The 24,078-nt window shown below is 42.4% G+C and overlaps 1 protein-coding gene and 1 long non-coding RNA gene across 5 annotated transcripts in view; one reads left to right on the top strand and one right to left on the bottom strand.

Moving 5' to 3' along the window:
* LOC147012100 (1-phosphatidylinositol 4,5-bisphosphate phosphodiesterase beta-4-like) overlaps nucleotides 1-24,078 on the top strand; it is a 203,532-nt gene that overhangs the window by 76,164 nt on the left and 103,290 nt on the right. For all 4 annotated transcript variants that reach the window (XM_085858348.1, XM_085858349.1, XM_085858346.1 and 1 more), the window contains exons 5-10: nucleotides 4,135-4,269; nucleotides 4,605-4,684; nucleotides 9,287-9,340; nucleotides 9,839-9,920; nucleotides 10,646-10,746; nucleotides 12,580-12,637. In XM_085858348.1, coding sequence (XP_085714474.1) covers nucleotides 4,135-4,269; nucleotides 4,605-4,684; nucleotides 9,287-9,340; nucleotides 9,839-9,920; nucleotides 10,646-10,746; nucleotides 12,580-12,637 — 510 coding nt within the window. The remainder of the gene's footprint in view (nucleotides 1-4,134; nucleotides 4,270-4,604; nucleotides 4,685-9,286; nucleotides 9,341-9,838; nucleotides 9,921-10,645; nucleotides 10,747-12,579; nucleotides 12,638-24,078) is intronic.
* Nucleotides 4,692-6,210, bottom strand: LOC147012101 (uncharacterized). Its single transcript, XR_015052012.1, has 3 exons — nucleotides 5,921-6,210; nucleotides 5,485-5,620; nucleotides 4,692-4,765 (listed from the first exon to the last, which is right to left on the bottom strand). It is a non-coding gene; the product is annotated as an uncharacterized LOC147012101 (long non-coding RNA).

Below are 24,078 nucleotides of genomic sequence, written 5' to 3'. Positions count from 1 at the left end.
GTGTGGACAACATTGCGCAAAAACTGCTGGACCGATTTGCATGAAATTTTCAGAGATGATGTGCAGTTACTCAAGGACGCCAGGCGAAGCTTTTGGGAGCGATCGGATCAAAGGTCAAGGTGAAGGTCACAAAAAGGTCAAAATCGTTTTTTTGCGATTAAAGTGTCATTTTTGTTCCGATTTACATCAAGTTAAGTCCAAAATGTTCAGTATTCAAATCCCGATCCACTGATATAGCGTATGGTATAGTGTTTGCAACCCTAGTTAGTCTGTGGAAGTCAAAGGTCAAGGGGGGTCACCAAAATGGAGTTTTTGATTGGGAAGCGTTGTGGACAACATTACACAAAAACCACTTCGCAGATTGTCATGAAAATTTGTGGATATGTTTGGCATCACGAGAGGACAAATCGATTAGATTTTGGGAGCGATCGGATCAAAGGTTAAGGTCAAGGTCACAAAAAGGTCAAAATCGTTTTTTCGCGATTAAATTGTCAATTTTGTTTTGATTTACAGCAAATTAACTCCAAAATGTTCAAAATTAAATTCCCCATCCTCAAATATGACACATGGTATAGTACTTTTGTCACCCAAGGCAGCGGTTGGGGGTCAAAGGTCAAGTGGGTCACACAAATTCACATTTATATCGGAAAGCGTTGTGGACAACTTAACGCAAAAAAAAACAAAACGCAGAGAGGCTTTAATTGTTTTGGATTTGTTTGGCATCATGAAAGGACAAATCCATTAGATTTTGGGAGCGATCGGATCAAAGGTCAAGGTCACAAAAAGGTCAACACCGTTTTTTCATGATGAAAACGGTTAATATGTTTCCGATTTACATCAAATTAACTCCAAATTGTTCAATGTTCAATTCCCCATCTTCTGAAATGGCACAAGGTATAATACTATTGTCACCCTAGGTAGCGGTTGTGGGTCAAAGGTCATGGAGGTCACGAAATGCATATTTGTATTGAGATGCGTTGTGGACAACTTAATACAAAGGTAACTAGTGGCTGCGGCGAAGGTATGCACTCTACGAGTGCCCGTTCTAGTTTATTATTATTTTTTTTTTTTTTACGGGCACGTACTAGTGTTTTAAAAGCCCATCTTTCCGGGGTTGAGGAAGAAGATACAGGAATGGGAGTTTAATGCAGTGGTTCAAACGACATTTCCCAGATAGCACACCAACATGGGCTTTCGTTGGAAATGGATCGGAAAAGGTCGGAATGGTCGCAAGCGGATTTCCAACATCGGACGAACGTTGGCAATATGGTGTAAAAGCGACGTCGATTTGCCAACGTTGGCCTGACTGACAAAATTACGTTTGGTCGACAGCGGTAGCCAACATTGATATATCATCAGTGCGCTATCTCCGTTGTTATTCTATGATAAGAGGAATTCCTTAGAAGGATATGGAAGGAACACACAAAATTATATACTGTCGGATCCCGCTATTCGCACATTGTATTCCCAGTTCATAAAATGTGACCTGATTCTACATTTGCGGCCAAATGCTTCACATATTCGTGGTTTTTCGCAGGTGTATTCGTGGTTTTGTAAATTCGTGGTTTCGTGGTTGTTTTTGCGGTTTTTGATGGGCATATTTGCATGTGTTTTTTTGTGGTTTTTGTGGGCATATTCGTGTTTTTTTTGTGGGCGTTTTTGTGGGTTTTTTAACGGTTTTATGGTTGTTTTCGTGGGTGTATTCACGGGATTTTTTTGTGGTTTCGTGGTTGTTTTGCTGTTTTTGTGAACGCATTCGTGTTTTTTTTTTTCATGGTTTCATGGTTATTTTGTGTTTTTTGTGGCATATTCGTGTTTTTTGTGGGCGTTTTGTGGGTTTTTTCACGGTTTTATGGTTGTTTTCGTGGGTGTATTCACGGGATTTTTTTTCGTGGTTTTGTTTTTGTTTTGCTGTTTTTGTGAGCGTATTCGTGTTTTTTTCATGGTTTCATGGTTGTTTTGTGGTTTTTCGCGGGCATATTCGCACATGGTTTCATGGTTGCTTTGTGGTTTTTCGCAGCCATATCTGTACGTGGTTTCGTGGTTGTTTTATTGTTTTTGTGGACATATTCGTGTTTTTTTTAGGGCGTTTTGCAGGTTTTTTTTTCACGGTTTCATGGTTGTTTTGTGGTTTTCGTAGGCATATCCGTACGTGGTTTCGTGGTTGTTTTATGGTTTTTGTGGGCATATTCGTGGTTTTTTTAGGGCGTTTTTGCGGGTTTTTTCATGGTTTCATGGTTGTTTTGTGTTTTTTTGCGGGCATATTCGCACATGGTTTTGTGGTTGCTTTGTGGTTTTTTGCGGGCATATCCGTACGTGGTTTCGTGGTTGTTTTATGGTTATTGTGGGCATATTCGTGGTTTTTTAGGGCGTTTTGCGGGTCTTTTCACGGTTTTATGGTTGTTTTGTGGTTTTTCGCGGGCATATTCATTCGTACGTGGTTTCGTGGGTGTATTCATGGGGGGGGGGTTCGCTTTTTTCACAGTATTCACTGTTTTTCACGGGATTTTTGATTTTCCATTCAGAATCACGAACTGCTGGGAACCTATCCCAATTTTTCCCATTAAAACAATGCCCCAACATTTGCAGATTCGACATTCGCAACATTTTCCAAGAATATATCCCCTGCAAATAACAAATAACAGGGTCCGACAGTATTGTAATATTTCGCAAAGCAATAGAAAAATATTGTGACGTCCACGGGACTTGAACAGTCCCGCTAACGTAGAATGAGCCGAAACGATGGAGGCGGTTTATCCTCTACAACCCAAAGATGGCGGTTCTAATCGCTCTACCGCAAACGGGACGAGGAAGGTGGCACGAGTCGCTTTTCACTGAGTTGATAACGTTTATTTCTTTAACCAGAAATAACAAGACTCGGCAAGAAGAGGGATCCGGGGCGATTCGACGGGATGGTGGTGTGGGTTTGGGCGTGGGGAAAACACAGACAATTCCAATGAATATACAAATCTCAAACCCTCTAAGGTGCCAGGTACACGCACGCACGCACGCACGCACGCACGCACGCACACACGCACACACGCACGCACGCACACACACACACACACACACACACACACACACACACACACAGTAGCTGGTCCTGGTGGTCAGGCTGGCCCGTGGTGCGGACGCAACAGTCCCTGGATTGGCGCCGGACGAGCTGGCCTTGCGCTCGTCAGGGGCAGGAGACACCGTGGTACTGTTGACCTCCTAGTCCTGGCCCAAGTCCGCTCACAGCCGCCAGGGAACCAGTTCTGGCGCCAAGTTGCGAGCAGGAGAGGGAGGCAGGTCCGCCCGCCGTTCGACCCCGTACTCCGAGCCAGCAGAACCCCAGAGCCAACCAAGGTGAGGCACGAGGCTCAGCAAGGCTACAAGACACGATGAAACCAGGGCTGAATCAGCGCAACAACACAGCACGCTCCCAGCACAACAGCCTCCACCAGAACAGTTTTTCTGTCCCGATCTTCTTCCTCTTCCTTTTCGACCCCGAACAGAACCTTTTTATCCTCCAGTCCTCGTCACTTCCAATCGAGCCGTTTTATTGGCCCTGCGCCGTCGCCTTCTGCCAATCGTGATCACGGGGCGGAGCCATCCGCAGCACTGTCCTGTGACGTCACGGCCAGCCTCCAGGGACTACTAAAAGGGGTTTACACAGACACACTTACCCTATCCCGTGTCCCTATCTAATTACGTGACAATTATCATTTCCCCCTTGAAGAAATGGACATTTACTAGACAACTTATCACCACTGAATTGCTACTTATTACGTCGAGATTCTGGTAAACTCGAACAGCATGGCATACCTAATTAAACATCCTAATTACCCTTTGAATGCATACCCCCCCCCCCTCAAACGTAACAATATATAAAAGTACATGGTAGGAGCACACAAACAACAACAACCACAGTGCACAAACAACAACAACGTTTTATAAAATGTCCTTTTTCATGTGTTTTATTTCATTTTACGTCATAATTGGCACAGAGATAGATATGTAATATGTTTGTGAAGTGCAACATACTGTCCTTTGATTAAACCTGTCTGGTTGGTACACCTTGTACAGCTAGAAATATTATCTTTATCAAATGGAGTGACCTGCTATTACCTTTTGGCACAATTTCCACTTCAGAACCTTTTGTCAAATGAGGCCACAGGGGCAGCAGAGCGAGAGATGGAGAGCAAAACTATAATAATTTACAGCGCACCAGATTTCGTCAACATCACCTTCACCTACCTGGTCGCGGAAAGCAGCCAAGTGGCCAAGGTAATTCCAGTGGGTGCATCGAAGTGCCAGTTTCCTACTCATTCATCGAGCCATGACTTGCTTGCTGTCCAGTCATTGGGCGAGTATTGCAAAGTGGCTTCAGCACGAATTAGCACCAGATTACAATGTACAAACAATCTATGCTATGTATTTATTTGGTGTGGGGTTGAACATTTTTGCTATATTTGTGTACAGAATAGGTGTCCCTTTCGGACACCATTGGAAAATGAAATCTAAATTGTCCAGCAATATTCCACAGCACAAGAGTTTGTGTTTACCTTAAATCCCTTCTCTTCTTGATATGGAGTAACATTGCTTCACTGCTCTTGCTGCAGGAGTGGCTTGTTGGCCTCAAGTCCATAATCCACAATTTTCGAGCGAACAACGTGTGCCCCATGACATCTCTCAAGAAACAGTAAGCCCCGGATTCGCTGTTAGCCTGCTGTGGAATTTATTTGGGGTCCGAAGTCTGAAGGGTGACAGGGTGATGCGACTTCTGAAAACAGAATAGGTGTGATCATTTAGTTCTTTGTTATGTTTAGCTGTTCAGAATGGTTATCACTTCCTCCATCGAAAGAACGAGCCAACAGCTTTGTTAACTGTAATACACAATGCCAGCTTATAAGGAATGTACAACAAGCATGCAGGGAAGGAGGATTTGCAAAATGTCTTCATTTTCTGTGGCACGGCTCAACAGATGAACACTCATTGTACATGTGCACGTCTGACTGTATGTCTGGATAAAGTATAAAAAATTCATTTGTGTTAATGGGTAGGTAATTGAGTTCATGAGTATAATAATTTGTTCGACCAAAGAGAGGGGAGGAGTGCTACAAGCAAAGGAAGTAACACTGCTGCCCTGTATTGCTCACCTATGCTGGCACTTGGCCCATAATACTATGATCCTGAAATCCAAGATCTCTGGTATACTTATGTCATCATACTACAAATATATATATATATATATATATATATATATATATATATATATATATATATATATATATATATATATATATATATATATATATATAGTCACGGATCTTGGGTTTAAGGCTTGCCACGAGGAGAAGCACTTGGGCTCCTCCCAAACGCCCGGTCCTAAGGCCGCTAGACACAGATAACTCCGCACACCGGCAGGTTGCTAAACAACCACAAACGCCTATTGGCACGGCCAAACGGGGCAGGGTTACACTACTTCTCATGATACCTTACCTGTGGACGGCCAGCTAATCGGGATCAGTGCCCTCAGCTCACATTCGGATTACTGCCGAGAGTTCCAATGAGTGCGCGCTGGCTGACAAAGCGAATTATTGGGGGAGAAAGTCCTGTCTATACTTGATCTTGTGCACTGCATCAGACCAATAAAGGAAAATACAACCAAGACAGATTGGAAATAGCAACAAACAATTATTTATTAGAAACACACAAACAATCAATTAAAAATAAGTATTTATATGCAAGAAAGCAAAAAATCACGTTAGGGCAGATTTAACCAAAACACGGATTCTTCTTCAATTTTACTTAAATAAAAGACTTGGCCATCACTCACTCAGGAGCAAAGAATACAACAAGAAGGACTTGAAAATAAAATACAAGTAATGCATGGAGAAAAGGAAAGCAGACTTTCCTTCTCTCCCTCACCTCACACAAATATACAGGAGAATGTGGAGGAAAATAGATGGGGAAGATGGGCAGTGGCGATGTGAAGCGATGGAGACACTCAGCCACATCCCTGAGGTGCCCAGACTCAGTCGGTGAGTCCTCTCTGGCATCCGAGATATGCGAGCTAGATGTGCGACTCGCCCTCCTCTGCCTCAGATTCTCCCCTCTCAGGTCCCCGTCGATGAGGTGCCACCATTGACTCTCCTCGTCCTTCGTGACTAACAGGATCGAGAGTGCAGGATGGCGCTCGTGGAAGGAGTGTTCTTTTTCCACAGAAGCTCGACACCAACTGCTCGTGAAACTTTCCTTTCTTTCCCCTCACACGGTTTTGTTGCTTCCCTCACGAGCCGACTCAGTCTGTCATTCTTCTGCTCAGGCGAGCTTGTCCCGTTTGTTTATCCTTCAGGGTGTGCTTACGCATTGTGTAAGCATACGGACCGTGTTTCCCATTGTCTCGGGTCGCTCACCTGCATTTGATTTTTAATTTATTTGTCATCCCGCCCCCCGGAGGGAGGGAGCGGGATATTGTAATCGTCCGGTTTGTTTGTCTGTTTGTTTGTCTGTCTGTCTGTTAGCAACTTTACGGCAAAACGGCTTTAGCAAACACTATCAAATTTAATCCACAGGTGGGCAATGAACCTTGGACGACCCCATTAACTTTTGGGTCCAATTGGATTAAAGGTCAAGGTCACGAAAAGATCAAAATCGTTTTTCGCTCATAACTTCCTCAAAAATGATCTGATTTACTTCAAACTAAGCTTATAGTGAACCTTATTCTATTTGTCACTTATAATCCTCCCCATTCCTATAGTGAAAAATGCATATTTGTGAAGATCGGTAGGGTCCGAAGTTTTGGGGGTCATGGTCATCGGTCAAAATTACAAATTTTCCATTAAAACTAAAACATGGTTACGAAAATACAACTTTACGGGAAAACGGCTGGCTCAACCACTGTCAAATTGTATCCACAGGTGGATAATGAACCTCGGACGACCCCATTAACTTTTGGGTCCAATTAGGTCAAAGGTCAAGGTCAGGTCACGAAAAGATCAAAATCTTTTTTTCGCTCATAACTTCGTCAAAAATGGTTTAATTGACTTCAAACTAAGACTTAAATATTCCTTATTCTATTCCTTATAATCAACATTCAGGTAAAGGATGTATCAAATTTAAATTTAATCCCCAAAATAACTTTATGCCTTAAATGGGCGGGATTTGTTGTGCCTGGCACCACTTGTTTTCATTTCTTTTCCCTCCCATTTATTTATATTTTCATTTACGGATGCTTTATGACAGTTCTGTAATTTTTCCTGGTGTTTCGGTTTCCGTCGGCACACAAAATTACCGTGCTTCCCCATCGTCTCGGATCACTCTCCTGCATTTTTTTCATTTCTTTAAATGTTCATCAATTTATATTTTCATTTATGGATGTTCTCCGATGATTCTGTGATTTTTTTTTCTTTCTTTCGGTTTACTGGCTTCGATGTCCATCGGCACACAAAATTTCAGCTTTCTACGTCACCTGGAAGGCACCAATCTTCAATATCAGTCAGTGGGTCAGTCAGACAGTGGTTAAAACTGGCTTTATAATATATATATATATATATATATATATATATATATATATATATATAATATATATATATATATGTAGAGAGGTGTGTGTGTGTGTGTGTGTGTGTGTGTGTGTGTGTGTGTGTGTGTGTGTGTGTGTGTGTGTGTGTGTGTGTGTGTGTGTGTGTGTGTGTATATGTATGTGTGTGTGAGTGAGATAGAGAGATTTGAGGAGTGTCTGATTGATTGCTTGTACATTTGTTTGTTTGACTTCTGTGCACTCCTAAACCACTGGATGGAATGAGTTGAAAACTGATTATTCTATTTTTGGGGGTGGGACGTGCAAGGGATGGTTTTAGGTTGTAAAAAAATGTTTTTTTAGCCCAGGGGGTTCTGGGTGATTGGAGCATGCCAGTTCTCTTTGTGTAAATGTGTATTGTTTTGCACCGCCTGGTGGAAGTGAGGTCTGACCATGATCACCCGGTGGGAGTGAGGCATGACCACCTAGCCGAGGAAGGACATGACCTAGGCCAATGTTGAAATCCTCGGGCAGCATGCCCATATCTGTCTGTTTTGTACATAATCCCTGAAAATCCCACAGAGCGCTCGTTCACAGGAGACCTGAGCGCCGTATAACTGTGCTCATATGTGACGACGTACAAATTGTGTATACATCTACATAATGCATATGAATCGCAAGTTCATCAACAATTCCATTCCTGCCATATATGTAGCCTGACCCATGGCCTCAAGCAATAGATTCAAGCGCATTACCCCATCAAATTGGAGAAATAATATTATATACATCAAATAAGTGGGGGAATTAACCCATTCAGAAGGTAGTTGGAGGGGCGTAACCAAGTCATAATCAAATACACCAACTCTGGAGGAATAAACCCATCCCTAAGGATGGTTTCTTTGCTAGTTGTAATTACCTTAAGTCACAGTCTAATAATATAACTGGCAGAGTACCTGCACTATGGGCGGTATTGTTCCAAGCGTACAACACATTCTTCTGACACATCCCTTTATTTGCTTCAATTGCTCCTGAAAATAGAAAATATCCTGGTTTGTATACATGAAGCAAAAACATGCCGACTGCATATGTGCACGTATATATATATATACATCATGATTGTATAGCTCAGATAATTCCAATTGCATTGGCCTCTAGGCTGACACCAGAGGCCTGAACGTAACTGTCACCTTCACAAGTCCTGTGGCGCCTGTCGGCTCCAACTTTTCAATATTTGATGATTCTTTTATGACAGTCGCTTTGGTTGTTTTACACTGAACGGAAAAACTTAATAGGAGGGCATGGCAATTGTGAATATGGCACTTGAGTAGATGTCTTTGGCTTGCGTGGAGATCTAAATCATGTGGAGTAGGACATATGGTAACGGTGCCCAGGACATTGACACGTGGCACTGATTGTGATAATGTTTAGCCATCCATGTTACCCACAGCGAAAGTTAGGTGAACCTACACTGGGGTAACAATGTGCAGTAATAGCACTCGTTTCGGACTGCCGGTGATGTACTATTCGGGTTCAAGTTCATTGGAGCGATTCCGCAGTGGAAACTGGAGTGGCATTATTAAAGCCCACCTGCCATGGAAACCACCATTTGAGGGGCGTTTGTGAAATCGCTGAATTTTTTGTCGGGAACATTTACTTTAGTGCAAATTTTAGCTTTTTCTTTCACTTTCTTTGTGGAGGTTGAATGTACTGTCCATTGCATTATCAGTTATCAAGTGACCTCGAGTGACGACCTGTGGGTCTGACCTTGTCTCTCGACAGTTGGATGAAGCTCTGTTTCTTGGTGAACCCCAGTGGCAAGATCCCTGTGCGCAGGTATTAAGGGACCTTCTTCTTCATGCTGCTATACATATATCCTTTTATGTCTTTTCGGACAACATCAAAAATGCAACATACAGTACAGTTTGTGTGTTCATCAAAATTTACACAAGATTATTAAATTTATATTTACAACCATATTTCATTCATTGAGACATTCAACCACACATATTGTTCACCCTCAGATGAAGTGACGTTTGAATTTTGTTTCAAGGATTTTCCCCAGCATGATGTGCCTTTGATTGGCAGCCGAAAAGCAGGCCCTTGGCATCAAGCTTATACAGTTTCTTTGCTCATAGCTGGAGAAATATCCCAGGAGGCTGCTCTGGTTTACTTGGGAGTGTGCGATTTATACAAGCTTGTCGAGGTTGACTTGATCTTGAAGCAATGCTCGGTGGAAGTTTCCGACACGTATTTCCTGCCAATGTGTTTTTGTGTGCAGAAATGAGCAACTTAAACTTTGTGAGTGTGTGCTGTGTACGTGTGCGTGTGCAGTATCACTCGAACGTTTGCTTCGGGTAAAACGGAGAAGGTGATTTTCCAAGCCTTGAAAGACCTTAACCTGCCAAGCGGCAAGGTATCATGTGGAGTTCATGTGAACCAATAATACAAATCATCACAGATACCCTCAAAGGGGCACATTTTTGGCAATTTAAAGGAATTCTTGATTGGCTTTTCGAGCTTTTGTTTAGAAATCCAAAACTGTGATCTTTTCTACCCTCGTTAACTCCACCAAAATCCACCCTCCTTCCAATTTCCCCTCCTAGACGTTTCCTTCTGGGTCCATCTTGTCCTCCCTATGCGTGCATGTTTTGCATCTTGTTTTTGTCTGTTACGTACTGATCCGTTCAGTGTACTAGCTGTCCCATGGGCCTCAACTATATGCAAAAAAAAAAAAATGTTGGCCTCTTTGGCGTTCCCATCTCAGCACTTGCCTCATTATACTTGATGCCACTATGAAATCCCAGAAGATGTGTAGATTGGTTCATTTTCTCCCAATGTACGTGTAATTCATGTAAATGTGCCTTACTCCCATGAGCCTTACATCACTTTAGGAGTGAGAAAAATTTTGGCATTTTGGACTGTTGAATCTTGGTGCAGCTTCAAATAGCATTGACCATAATGTTGCTGATGTGAATTGCTCACCAGCACTCTGTATGCCTTGTGTGTTAAATTGCCCACATCAAAGGTCACAGTGCTCATCCAAGTGTCACGAGTACACAGTTAGCATGGGAGCAGACAGCAGGAATGGGGGGTGAGCTCGACAGGGCCAATAATCCGTGTACTCTTTGCCCTCATTAGAATGAGGAAATGGAGCCAGGAGATTTCACCTTTGAGAAATTCTGGGAACTCTGTCAGATCATTTGCCCTCGCACCGACATTCTCCAGCTCTTCTCCCACCTGTAAGTAGTCCCACTTCTCAAGAGTTTAGCTCACAGTGAGTTGAGAATGACGATCCCTCTGCCTGTTTTTCATTATTAACGTACCATGGATGATTGTGACTGCTTGTTTTCATTCATTGCAGACTTGTATGTTTTCCCAAAGCTTCAGTCTCGCACATACAGGTTTATCACCAGTCACATCCCCACCTTGAACTTTGTGTACTTACAAACGAGACACTCGATTGATGACTGTAATTGTATGATTTATTGTGACCCAAGGCCTTGTTTGATTCGCAGCATTGAAATTCCTTCATCAAGGCTCTGAAAGTTGTTTGGAACAGACACTTTGTACCAACAGAACTTGTGAAGAACAAATTGCTCGAACCAGTCAATTTATTCCTTCACTTTTACTTTAATTCCATTTCAAAGAGTTTATAATGTCCGACCTTCAATTGTCTGCTTCACTATTTATTTGTTTTTTTGTAAAGGGGATTTTTATGTAGTGATGCCTGTTCAAAGGTACCATTTTAATGGCCCTTGAGAACATTAAATATCAACCACAATGTCAGGTTGGTGTTGGATTAACGGTTACGGTGGCTGGCTTAAGATCTTAGGGTTTTGAGTCTCAGCCCCTGTCGATCCGTTAAATAATACCAGGTGGGATGATTCAGCCTGTCATCCTTCCGAGGTCAGCAAAATGAGTACCAGCTTACTGGAAACAGGGGCGCTGCATCAGCGGCACAGCCGCGGCCCCAGAAATGATGCAACCAACAGCCACAGGCTGCATCCAAAATAATAAAAACCAAAATGTGTTGATTGGCATCACATATACTCATAGACAGGTATAAAGAAGTGAGGCAGGCAGATTATCCCAGCCACCCCCCCCCCCCGCACCCCAGCCCCCTAAGGTCATTAATCCAGCTGGCTTTTCTCTGACACTAGGAGAGGGACATGGTAATTCTTACAAGACGAGGGCTTAGAATTGAAATCCTTCAAAGTGGTTCCATCGGGTGGTTTTGAAGTTGTAATCTTTAAGATGCTCATCGCTTGATCTCACCACAAGGTCTTGATTGTTCTCAGTGTAATTCGTATGATGGGTTCAACCAAACAAAAATTCTACACACAGAGTAGATATCGAGAGGTGTAAACAGGTGGTGTTTGGGTCTGTGGTGGAGGTCCCATAATATTCCGCAAGTGGTTGTGGGCACGACCCGGTGATGCCGATCTCTGACCTCGGGGTCAGTTCTCTGGCTAAATTCAAATTTTTCTGCATTGGTTGAGTACAGTGTCCACCATCTTGCCTTATTTAGTAGTACAGATGCTCTTTGGGCCACCTATATGGCAGCACTTTGAGACTCTGTAAACGATTCACTCAACGGGGAGGTCAGTAAAATGTGTTTAATGGGAAGTCATAAAGAGTTTGATCATATTTCTGAACATTTGTAAATTCAAAGTGAATTTTTTGCCATGAAAGGTTTTCTCCTGCTATAACCTTGATTTAATTTACTTTGTCATGATGGAATCCGAACTTGAGCTTTTCATTGGCAGTTTTGGGGGTTCTCATCGATCCGATTGGCCTTGACAAAGTAAATCTCCATTTCAGAAGGAAAAAAAAAAATCCAACATGAATATAATTCATGCCAACAATTGTGGACTTCAATGAAAAACATTTTGAACAATCACTAGTTGATGGGGATTATTTATTGAAAGTCTGAGTCCATAAATAATGCTTCAGATCCATTTTGAATGCAAACGTCTCTGTCCTGGACCATTATCACGCAATGTAAGGCAATGATCAAGGTGACAACATATCAGTTAATATTGATGTTTGTGTTTTGTTTTCTTTCTCTGCAGCAACGGAGGCACATCAGACTACCTAACCCTAAATCAATTAGTCCGCTTCCTTAATGAAGTAAGCCTTTTGTTGGTGTGGCTTGCTTTGCTTTCCTTTCAATGTGGTTGTTTTTGGGGTTGTTCTCTTTTTTTTTCTGCTTCCTGCCAACTAGTTTCATTGGAGATGTCGGTCTTTTGCCTGTTACCGGATTTCAGAAACGAGAAACACTCGTTCACTATGGGAACGGCAACTTTAAGTTTAGAGTGGCCATCCTAACTTAGTAGAACATTCCTATGTACACCCAGAATACAACCAACACTTTCAAACTTGTTCTGTGTAGCGGTTTAGGAGTGCATACAACGCAGGGCATGTACGTAAATTGGCCGGGTAGTTTTCGATACTATCAGGTTTTCGTACAGAGATACTATTGTGTCTGTAAACCGCAGGGAGTTGTAATGCAGTCTCCCACCGATGGCAGCGCTACACGATACACATTTACACAGAGAACTTCGTCATTCCCCCACCCCCTCGTCAATGATGTTTTTTTTTAAATGTCTAAACCTTCCTGGACACACCCCAAGTACAACTACCAACTTTCAATTCATTCCGTTCAGCAGTTTCAGAGCGCATATAGATTACACACATCAAATTATATATCGTATCATGCCTGTCCAGGTTCGTCCTGAGAATACCAAGACAGGACACCCCATGTGCCTATTTCATTTCTTCTTCATCGTGTCTGACAATGACCAATTTGTTTTTGGCTTTACCTCCCTTCTGTCAAAGCTTTACTCGTACTTTGCCACTCGAAGTAACAGTTTTCCAACACATGTTGTTCTTATCTTGTTCACCATGATGTGAAAGAACTGATTCGTATTTCCACTTGGCCTGCTTTATATATGTACGCATTATATTGCAGCCCTAAACACGATATGAAGGTTTGTTATTGGGTTGCTCAAAACTCCTACAAATTTACACCTTGCCGACATGGCCGTATCACCTGGCTGAGGGTCTGCTCAGTGCTTTGCTTGCTTGCATTCTACTTGGAGGTTGTGTGGGGACTGGGGAGCAGTAAAGTGGTGAACGAGGTCACAATACATGCTCAAAAAGATTTATTATTTCAAGCTTTGTAATCTTTCACGTGTTGAATTGTTAATTGCATTTACATGTGCTTGTAGCCTCAATATAGCAATCTCAACTATGAATTCATTTCTCAAGAAGCACGAGTCACTGAGGATCTTCCATTATATCATTGTTTGTCACAAACAATTATATCTCTGTCAAGATGAACATTCTTTCTGAAAATGTGATATTGTGTTTCATGTGCTACTTTCCCCTTTTGTAGATTGAGGCCAAAATAACTCTGCAATTAATTAAATGTTCTTATTTTAAAGTATCCAAAACAATACAAACAACCATTGAAAACTAGGCCATTGGCTAGTACAAGTTACCATGAATATTTTTTCTTGCACAGGGCCCTGATAAACATAATAGTCCAGGAGCAAAGTTTGGAAAGCCCTCTCGTTAAGGAGTTGACTCAACCTGTACTACATCTCAGGTCTGAGTACATAGAGTGTTAGAACTCACATCCAGGAGCAAAGTTCTGAAAGCCCTCCAGTTAAGGAGTAAACTCAACCCGTACTGCATCTCAGGTTTGAGTACATAGGGTGGTTGAACTCACCTATTGGAACACCTCAAGGTAGTATGTGGTATCAAATTGTGGTTTCAGTTTTGAGAAAAATCCACTTGTTAACTCTAAATTTCCTCAAATTTATACTGTTTATATACGTCAGGCAGTCTCAGTCACCAAATGTTTGACTTTGGGTTTTTCCGTTAATTTAAATTAAAAATACAATGAGAAAGCATCTGAAAATGCAAAGCCCATCTGCTTTATTTTCTGACTTCTTCTTTTTCCTTATGCTGAACGGTATATTTGACCTTTTGACCAAATTATTAATTTGTCTTGTCCATATTCTCATAATAAAGCTTTGTTGAAAAGTTGAAAACGAAAGCTCAAGTTGTAAAAAAAACCTTATGGCACGGACACACACGCGTGCACACACACACACACACACACACACACACACACACACACACACACACACACACACACACACACACACACAATTGATTGCAAGCGGGAGGGGGAGGAGAGCGGGGGGGGAAATTAGAAAAATACAATTTGTGCATGCAATGTTTAAAAAATTATTTATGTACGTTTGTATTTAAACTGTTGAATAACGAGAGAGTTCGTAGGACGCAGTCTTGAGAAAAATTACATGGGAAGGGACTTTTAAGCTCGTGTTTTTGGGGTTTCCGAGCACAATCTATGTTTCCAACTCTCTTCGGGAATAAGTCTTCCATCATTTAATTGTGTATGACCTATGTACATCAGAAGACCATCCTGGGATTTGCCAGGGAGTTCAGTGACAGAACCGAGGCAGCTTGTGAGGATTTTTTGGTTCAGTCTGTACACAACAAACAAGAAATCTGGTGACAAAGTTAATGATGTAAGGTATTGGCTTTTTGTCAGAAAGGGCAGAAAAACGAGTCTCCTTGCAACACAAGATAACCTCATTCAACACGAGAAGAGAGAGAACTATCAGTCAGCTATATGGAGAAGGGCACTGGATAGCAAGTGAGACATATCAACTGGAAATGGATGGGAATTGCAAAAGGGCACCCCATCCTGCAGACAGTGATGATGATGAAAGATCCAGCACCTCGAGGTCAACAAGCAGACCACAGCTGCTCGCATCAAAGACCTTTCATGTACAGAAGCCGGCTCTTGCATGGCTTCTGCAGACTGCATGAACACATACACCCTGGTCCATCATGCAACTGAGTATGACAACATAGAGGAGGATCACACTGAAGATAAGTCATAACAATCATATGGCAGCTTGGGCTGCCAAGTAGCTCTCATTTTCTTGGAGCACAGCTGTGCCACTGATGTTGTACCCCTCTACCAGTACACTGGTACTCATTTCACCAACGTCAGAAGGATGACAGGCTGAGTCAACCCCAACTGGTGTAAATTCAGCAGAAAACGAGGCTCGAACTCAGGGCCCGACGATTCAAAGCCAGCCACCCTAACCACTAAGCTAACACCAGGCTTAATCTTACATTAAAGGGCCTCATCACCACTTAAATGTTTACCTGCAGGTATGATTACATTACATTACATTACATTTTTGGGGGGTGACGCACCTTTGCCATCCTCTGAATCCGCCATTGTGCTATAAACACACGATCGCTAGACATGAGCTTTTGAAGATGCTTCATAAGAAAGTCAGTTTGTCTAATCAATACTTCAAAGTGTTACAAGTATGTTTACATTGACACATGTATGCTGCACACCTATATTTTCAAAAGTGATTTTTGTTTCAACTAGCTAAGTAACGACTATTTACATACAGTAGCAGATGTAGTGCAGCTGAATGGGTTATTTAGAAAGCACAAATCATGAAATAAATGTGGCACATTGACCCAAATATTAGAATCGATTATTTTTGTGTATATGGCCGTTTATCCAAAAAAGGAGGGACACGCCCCCCTTTTCACCCTATGGGTTTGTCAGTATAGATGTAAAAAAAAAACAAAAAAAACTTTGGTTTATTGAATGAGCTTTTCTGAGGAAAAAAAAATCCATCAATTCGTCGAGTTAAATGGAAAATGGACAAATTAATCACTTTGTGTCTCATAACTAAGAATTTTTTAATGACACTTTATACAACAATAGCATACTATATGATTTTGCATTTTAACGCAAAACTGATACTACAATTGGAGACCGCATTAACCATGTATTGATGTTCTCGAGGGACCCTACTACCACCCTATGGGGTCATACCTGAGATGTAGTTTGGGTTGAGCAAACTCATTTTTACCCAGTCCTTGCTCCTGGACGATAACTGCAGGTTAACTTTATGTTGCATGATTAATGGATAGTTCTTGAACAAACTGATCATTTTTATAAAACAAAAAGATGTTTCCTATTGGAATGAAGAGAATGTGCTGTCATGATGCAGAGTAGCTACAGTGCCTTCAGAAAGTATTCACACCCCTCGACTTTGTCCCATTTTGTTGTGTTACAGCCTGAATTTAAAATGGATTGAATTAAAAAAATTTTGTCACTGATCTACACAAGATACCCAAAAATGACAAAAAGAAAATATGTTTTTATAATTTTTTGCAAGTTGATTAAAAATGAAAATCTGAAATGTTTTGCGTCAATAAGTATTCAACCCCTTTGCTGCTATGACACTCCAAATTGAGCTCAGGTGCATCCAATTTCCTTTGATCATCCTTGAGATGTCTCTACAACTTCATTGGAGTCCATCTGTGGCCAACTCAATTGATGGGACGTGATATAGAAAGAAACACACCTTTCTATATAAGGTCCCACAGTTGACAGTGCATGTCAGAGTAGAAACTCCACCATGAAGTCCAAGGAACTCTCCGTAGAACTCCGAGATAGAATTGTGAGGAGGCATAGATCGGAGAGTTGAATATAACATGGTGGTATAAAACAATTTCTTGAGTTGAAAGTTCCCAAGAGCACAGTGAGCTCTATCATTAGGAAATGGAAAGAATATGGAACTACCCAGACTTTTCCTAAAGCTGGCAGTCCGACTAAACTGAACAACTGGGCAAGAAGGACCTTGGTCAGGGAGGTGACCGAGAACCATATGACCACTCTGACAGAAGTACAGAATTCCTTGGATAAGATGGGAGAACCAATCGGAAGGACAACAATCTCTGCAGCACTTCACAAATCTAGGCTTCATGGGAGAGTGGCCAAATGGAAGCCACTTCTGACAAAAAAGTACATGACCACATGCCTGGAGTTTGTGAAAAGGCACGTGAAAGACTCTGAGAGCACGAGGTAAAATATTCTGTGGTCTGATGAGACGAAAATTGAACTCTTTGGCCTGAATGCAAAGCGCTGCATCTGGCAGAAACCAAGCACAGCTCATCACCGATCTAACATCATCGCTACAGTGAAGCATGGTGGTCACAGCATCATGCAATGGGGATGCTTTTCAGTGGCAGGGACTGGGAGACTTGTAAGGATAGAGGGAACAATGAATGGAGCCAAATACAACAAATCCTTGACAAAAACCTGCTTCAGAGTGTAAAAGACCTGAGACTGCGGCGAAGATTTACGTTCCAACAGGACAATGACCCCAAGCACACAACTAAAGCAACACTAGAATGGCTTCAGAACAAGAATGTGAAAGTCCTTGAATGAGCCAGCCAAAGCCCAGACTTAAATTCCACTGAGAATCTTTGGAAAGACTTAAAGATTGCTGTTCACTGATGTTCCCCATCCAACTTGACAGAGCTTGAGCAAATCTGCAAGGAGGAATGGGAGAAATTCCCCAAATCCAGATGTGCAAAGCTGAAACAGACGTACCCAATAAGACTCGAAGCTGTAATCACTGCCAAAGGTGCTTGCTTCTTCAATGTATTGACTCAGGGGGTTGAATACTTATTAAATTAGACATTTCTGTATTTCATTTTCAATCGATTTGTAAAAATTTCTAAAAGCAAGTTTTCACTTTGTCATTATGGCGTATTCTATGTCGATCGGTGACAAAAAAAATTAAATTTAATCCTTTTTAAATTCAGGCTGTAACAACAAAATGTGACAAAAGTCGAGGGGTGTGAATACTTTGTGAAGGCACTGTACGTACCAGTTTGTTAACTCCTCACCCTACAACCGTTTTCTTCATCCACCCCACCCAAAAATAACATGAAAACACCCTGATGATCTCTCTGTGCCAGCCCAACTGTTGTCTCTCTTCCAATCCAACTCTTCGTCCCTTCCCTCCCCATCAATGAAATGAAGTAGATAAACTGATAGATTTAATGAATATGGTGTTGAGAAAGCACAGGCATGATGGGCCAAATGACCTCCTCCTGTGTCCAAGTTCTTTGTATGTCTTTGTATAATAATGGGCTCAATCGGTCGACATATTTTCGTCTGAAAGAAAAAAAAAGATTTTTATATTAACATTCAAAAACTTGTGTCTACTTATGACGATCTCACACAGTTAAATCGCACACGTATTAATCAATTCACCTCCACGTCTCCTCCTCCATCTCACCTTGCTCTCATTCTTTCCCTCGTCCATTATCTCTTCCTTGAGCCTGCTGTTGGTATTTCCCTGCTTTCCCACTGTTCTCGCTGTTCTTTCTGCTTCAGCTCTTATATGAGCCTCGACTTTATATACGAAAAAAAACGTTGCCCATGTAAACTCAGTATTTATTATAAATGCAATACCTCCATACTCGGTCAACTATCCCCCCTTGTAATTAAATAATAATTTCCGCATGATTAATCTTGCTCCTTTTCTCCTCTTCCTTTTCTACATTGTTTGTGGGTCATTTCTTCAAAATGTTTGTTTGAAATTTTTTTGATGAAATTTGGTTGGAGAGCAATCTTTAGCCCATTTTTAGTGTTGACCTAGCGTGTGAACACTCTCAAGCGACAATAGAACAATCACATTGTAATCGTGTAACATCGTGTAACAATATCAAACGGTTCCAAGTTGCAGTGACACCATCATGAGAGCATATCAAACAGTTCGTTGTGGGTCGAGTTTTTCAGATCGCAAAAGTGTTGCAAAAACTGTAGATTACAACATCGGTAAATGCATGTCCGAGAAATGGTTGAAGACGTGTTCGACACCGGGGTTTTTCTTAACTAAAATGGCCGCCAGTCAGACATCTTTGGTCGCATCATGAAACAAAATGATGTGTGTTTGTACACCATCATGTGTTGTCTTTGTGCTAAGTACGAATATAATCGGTCCATACTTGTCCGAGATATGGTTGCGGACGCATGCACGCACGGACATGAGAATTGAGACCAAATCCATAAGCCCACGTTTCAGACTAAGTCCAATGGTGGCTAATAAGTGGGAGACATATTGTTGTGGGCCGGGGGTCGGTGGCGAGAATGCCCGCTAGGTGAGGAAGTTTACGCCGTCTCCCTCCGGTCTCCCCGGAATTATAAGCCGTCGCTCCGGATAACTCCGAAGCCAGCGGGTCGATTAATCGACCGTGAAACGCCAATATCTCGACCGCGTGGCGTAGGGTTAATTGTCTAGATCCCAATATACCTAAATAACCACGCAGTCTTGGCTACCGGGGATTCACGCCCTCGGCACGTCTTTCTCGAACCGGGTCACTCTATCGACTGCGGTAGAGTTCCAACTAGCAACTACCAACTCCGGCTCGGTTGCAGCCAAGCGGAAACTGCCAAAGCCGTGCCGGTGAGGATTAACGGATTATCGGGGATGAAACCCCATATAAACTCAGACCCGGACCATGCTGGACCAATACAATAAGGGACAGAAACGAGCTGGGAACATTTCTAATCATTTATTTACAATAAATTATAAGACAGAAGAGGCGAGACTTATCGCGAATATGCAACGCAGTATTTACAATGATGACATAAACAGTTCTACTTATAGACGGGCCCACACGCAGACACACAAATGAAAAGAAAACCCAGAGTTTCTATTGGACCCTCCAGCCGATGAGAGAGACGAGTTGGGGGTCAGAGTTCGGATGGGCACCTGTGGGTCGTCGAAGGTCCCAGCCGCACGTGTGGGACTCGTGGCTCGTGGCGGCCCACGTGGCGAATAGTCGGGTTCACAAAACAGGCCAGAACTCCCCGCAACAGCCACCGCGAACAAACTGCAGCTGACTCTGGCTCCGTGAACAAACTGCAGCTGACTCTGGCTCCGTGAACCAACTGCCTCAAAACCCGACTAGCCACCGTCAAAATTCTTTCTAACGCACACAAACTCTCGTCCACACACCTCCTCTTGCACAGAGCGTCTTGGAGATATATCTCCTCCCACATGGGGAGGGGCCTTGGCGAGAGTCATCTCGCTGTCCATCCCTCATTGGCCTACGGCCGCACCTTAGCGGGGCGGAGCCGTGGCCCCTGTTCGGAGACCCCATATTCTCCACGTGGCTCCGCTCTCGAAGAGTAACAGTATCCATGTTGCGTTAGTGCAAGAGTTAAAACGTTTGTGGTAGGAGCATCGGTGGGAGCGGCAAGGAACGGCTGCAAGACCCTGCCCTGGCAAGTCAGAGTGCTTGTAGACAGCGGGTGGGTAGTGGATCGTGATGGGGGATGGATCATGCAGATTGGATGGTTTATTCGATGGCTCGTTGGATATAATTGCCTAACTAAAGACGTCACAACGCACACATTTAATCCTCCCGCTAAACAAAAGGACGGGGTCCTGACTACACACGTACTTACCGGCATAACTAACTTTGGGACCTGAATGTTGAGTGCGCATGGTTTCCAGATTCGTAACAATATTATCAGTGGGCTAAACTTTTTGGTTTTTGCAATTGTTTATTTGGCCGTGCAGCTTGATGAAAGATATTGACATTAAATAACATGGCAGAGATATTGAAGCCTACTTGAACCAAATTAGCTCAATGCCATTGCCAGCACATTTACAATGATTTACTGCCTCTGGCTTCACATGCACCTTAATTTTGTTTATTCACAAGATCAAAGTTAATTGAACAGCAAAGGTGACAGAGGGTGAAAGGCAACATGCAAATAATAGACAGTGGAGCCACAGTCTGACACAGCAAGCGAGAGCTTGAACAAACAGCAAAAAGGAGAGAAAGGGAGGAAACACAGCAAGGTGCAAGTAAGAGGGTCTTGGTGAGATGGGGTTAATGAGGGTATAGAAAAAGATCACGGGGAGCAACGGAAAATGACATGATGTGGAGGTGCACCATCTGCTTGAAGCCCTGGAGGGAAGAATGCGATGGATTTTGAACACGGTCACAAGCTGGAGTTTCAGCACAATCCCAGATGTCCGATCAGATTTCTCGGTGAGAAAGACACTGTTACTCCAATAACCTAAAGCACCTTCTCGCTATGATTCGGTTGAAAATTTGAGCCGAGAAGTTGAGTCCTTGCATTCGTGATCACGAATTTATTTCACGCAAATTCAACCTTGCGCCGTGGATGGTAAAACAGGTATGGATATATTTTAAGCCCTTCACTCCAATGTAGGAGGTAATAAAAGAAAAAAAAAAACTCGGTCTCTGCACAGAGAAGTATGGACATTGACACATAAAAGACCGGTGGACAACATGAGGCTAACATTGGGAGTCCTTTCGGGTATTACCTCCGCCACCGATTGTTTTCACCTCCGGATTGTTTTCACCCCTGTTTGGTTGTCGCCTGTTTGTTTGTTACTTGGCAAAAAAAAATTTTTGCCAAGTATGTTGGTCTGTAGTGTTTGTCTGTCTGTGTGTCAGTCTGTTTGTCACACGTTATTTTTTGTCCACAGTTTTGAAGCAATCGTTCTGAATTTTTTGTGGATGTAGTTGACCAACCAAGTATCCCTGTGTCGTAAGAGGTGACCAGGGTTGCGTCAGGAAGGGCATCCGGCGTAAAACATGTGCCAAATCACTATGCGGAGCATATGGATGATCCGCTATGGCGACCCCTAACGGGAGCAGCCGAAAGAAGAATAAGAAGTAGTTGACCAACCAAGGACAGCAATGCACAATTTTGGTGAAGATAAAAATCTGGATCCGGATCTGAAATTTTTTTTAAGTGATTCTTCACCATTGAGAAATAGGGCCAAAAACAAGATATAGCACAATGTCTCAAAAAGTTATGGATGGATTCAAATGAAACTTAGTAGTCTGGTTGGGTGTGTGACAAGGAACAATTGGTTCGATTTTGGTGAAGATCCAAATCCAAATCTAGATAAAGGGATTATTTAACAATTATTTAATTTTATAAGTGATTCTTCAACATTGATAAGGCTAGAAATGATATACAGCACGATATTTCAAAGAAAGGTTTTAGAGTGATTGGGACGAAACTTCATGGAAAGGTTGGGTGTGTGACAAGGGAGAATTGCTTCAATTTTGGTGAAGATCCATATCCAAATCCGAAATTTTTAAAAGTGATTCTTCACCAGTGAGAGATCAGGCGAAACCAATATATAGCACAATATAAAAAGTTATGTCTCAAAAAGTTGTGGTGTGCATGGATTCGAATAAAACTTGGTGGACAGGTTGGGTGTGTGATAAGGATGAATTGTTTTGATTTTGGTTCAGGTCCGTATTCAGATCAGGCCTATCAGTTGGATACAAAACGCAAACGGTTCAGCTTGGTGGAGGTATGCGCTCTACCGAGTACCATTCGGTTTTTGCCAATATGTTGGTCTGTAGCGTTTGTCTGTCTGTCTGTTTGTCACATGTTTTTTTCTCCATATTTTTCAAGCAATCGTTCTGAATTTTTTTGTGTATGTAGGTGACCAGCCACGGACAGCACCACACAATTTTGGTGAAGATCCGAATCCAGATACTGGAATTTTAAAAGTGATTCTTCACCATTGAGAGATTGGGCCAAAAACGATATATAGCACGATATCTCAAAAAGTTGTGGACGGATTCGGATGAAGCTTGATTGGACTGGTTGGGTGTGTGACGAAGAAGAATTGTTTTGATTTTGGTGGAGATCCCAACTGTTGTCTCTGGTTGCACCGTAACAATATCAAGTCAGTTATTGGTAATCCGAATCCGGATACGAGAAATTTTTTTAAGTGATTCTTTACCATTGAGAGAAAGGGCCAAAAACGAAATATAGCATGATCTCTCAAAAAGTTGTGAACGGATTATGACATATTGGTGGATTAGTTGGGTAGGTGATAAGAACAAGCCGATTAGATTTTGGTTCAGCTCCGGATGCAGATTCAGCCTATCAGTGGGATATAAAACAGAAAATGTTCAGCTTCGCAGAGTAATGTGCTCTACTCAATGCCGTTCTAGTTTACATTACTGTATTAATGATGTGCAGTTTGTGGGTCCCTGAATAAGTGCTTAGCTGGCAGAGAGGACAACACGGAGGAGCAAAATGCAGCTCGTTTCTTCTAGTGAAATTTATCATCGTGTTCCTTGCCTGTGATACTTCACTTTCAGCATGCAGAAACAGATTCACTCTTTAAAGCTGCAACATGAGAGACCTCTGCATGGCACACAGTCTTTCCCAGACTCTCATTCTAGCACATTTGCTCATCCCACCTGTATCTTTAAATGGTTGAATGCAGTTGTCTCCAGACCAATGTTCTCATCCTCTGTTCCAGCTCTGCTACAACACGCTTCAGCTTTGGCTTTGGCCCCAACCCACTCCAACCCACTGTCTGTGTTGCTACACAGGGTTAAATAGCTACTCTGCTTACTTCGGCCACCCCTGCCAACGCTAGCGAATCCTAGGTCCAACCTGGCTCCAAGAGTGTGATTCTTTTGTTCTCCAGCAGTTTGCAGAATTTTCCACACCATTCCACAACTCTTTGCCTGCACCTATCTTGTGGCCATTGTCTTACCCCCCCCCCCCCAAAAAAAAAAAATTAGTGTGTGGATTTCTCATTCCCTCCATTAAGACTTTGTGAAATGGTGAAGCGTCCGTACACAACTGTCACACCTCCATTGAGTTGTAAATGACTAGT

Source organism: Eptatretus burgeri, chromosome 15, assembly GCF_056783735.1.
Source record: "Eptatretus burgeri isolate ZD-2024b chromosome 15, Ebu_testis_v1, whole genome shotgun sequence".
Lineage (NCBI taxonomy): Eukaryota > Metazoa > Chordata > Myxini > Myxiniformes > Myxinidae > Eptatretus > Eptatretus burgeri.
This window is presented reverse-complemented; position numbering and strand designations above follow the sequence as displayed.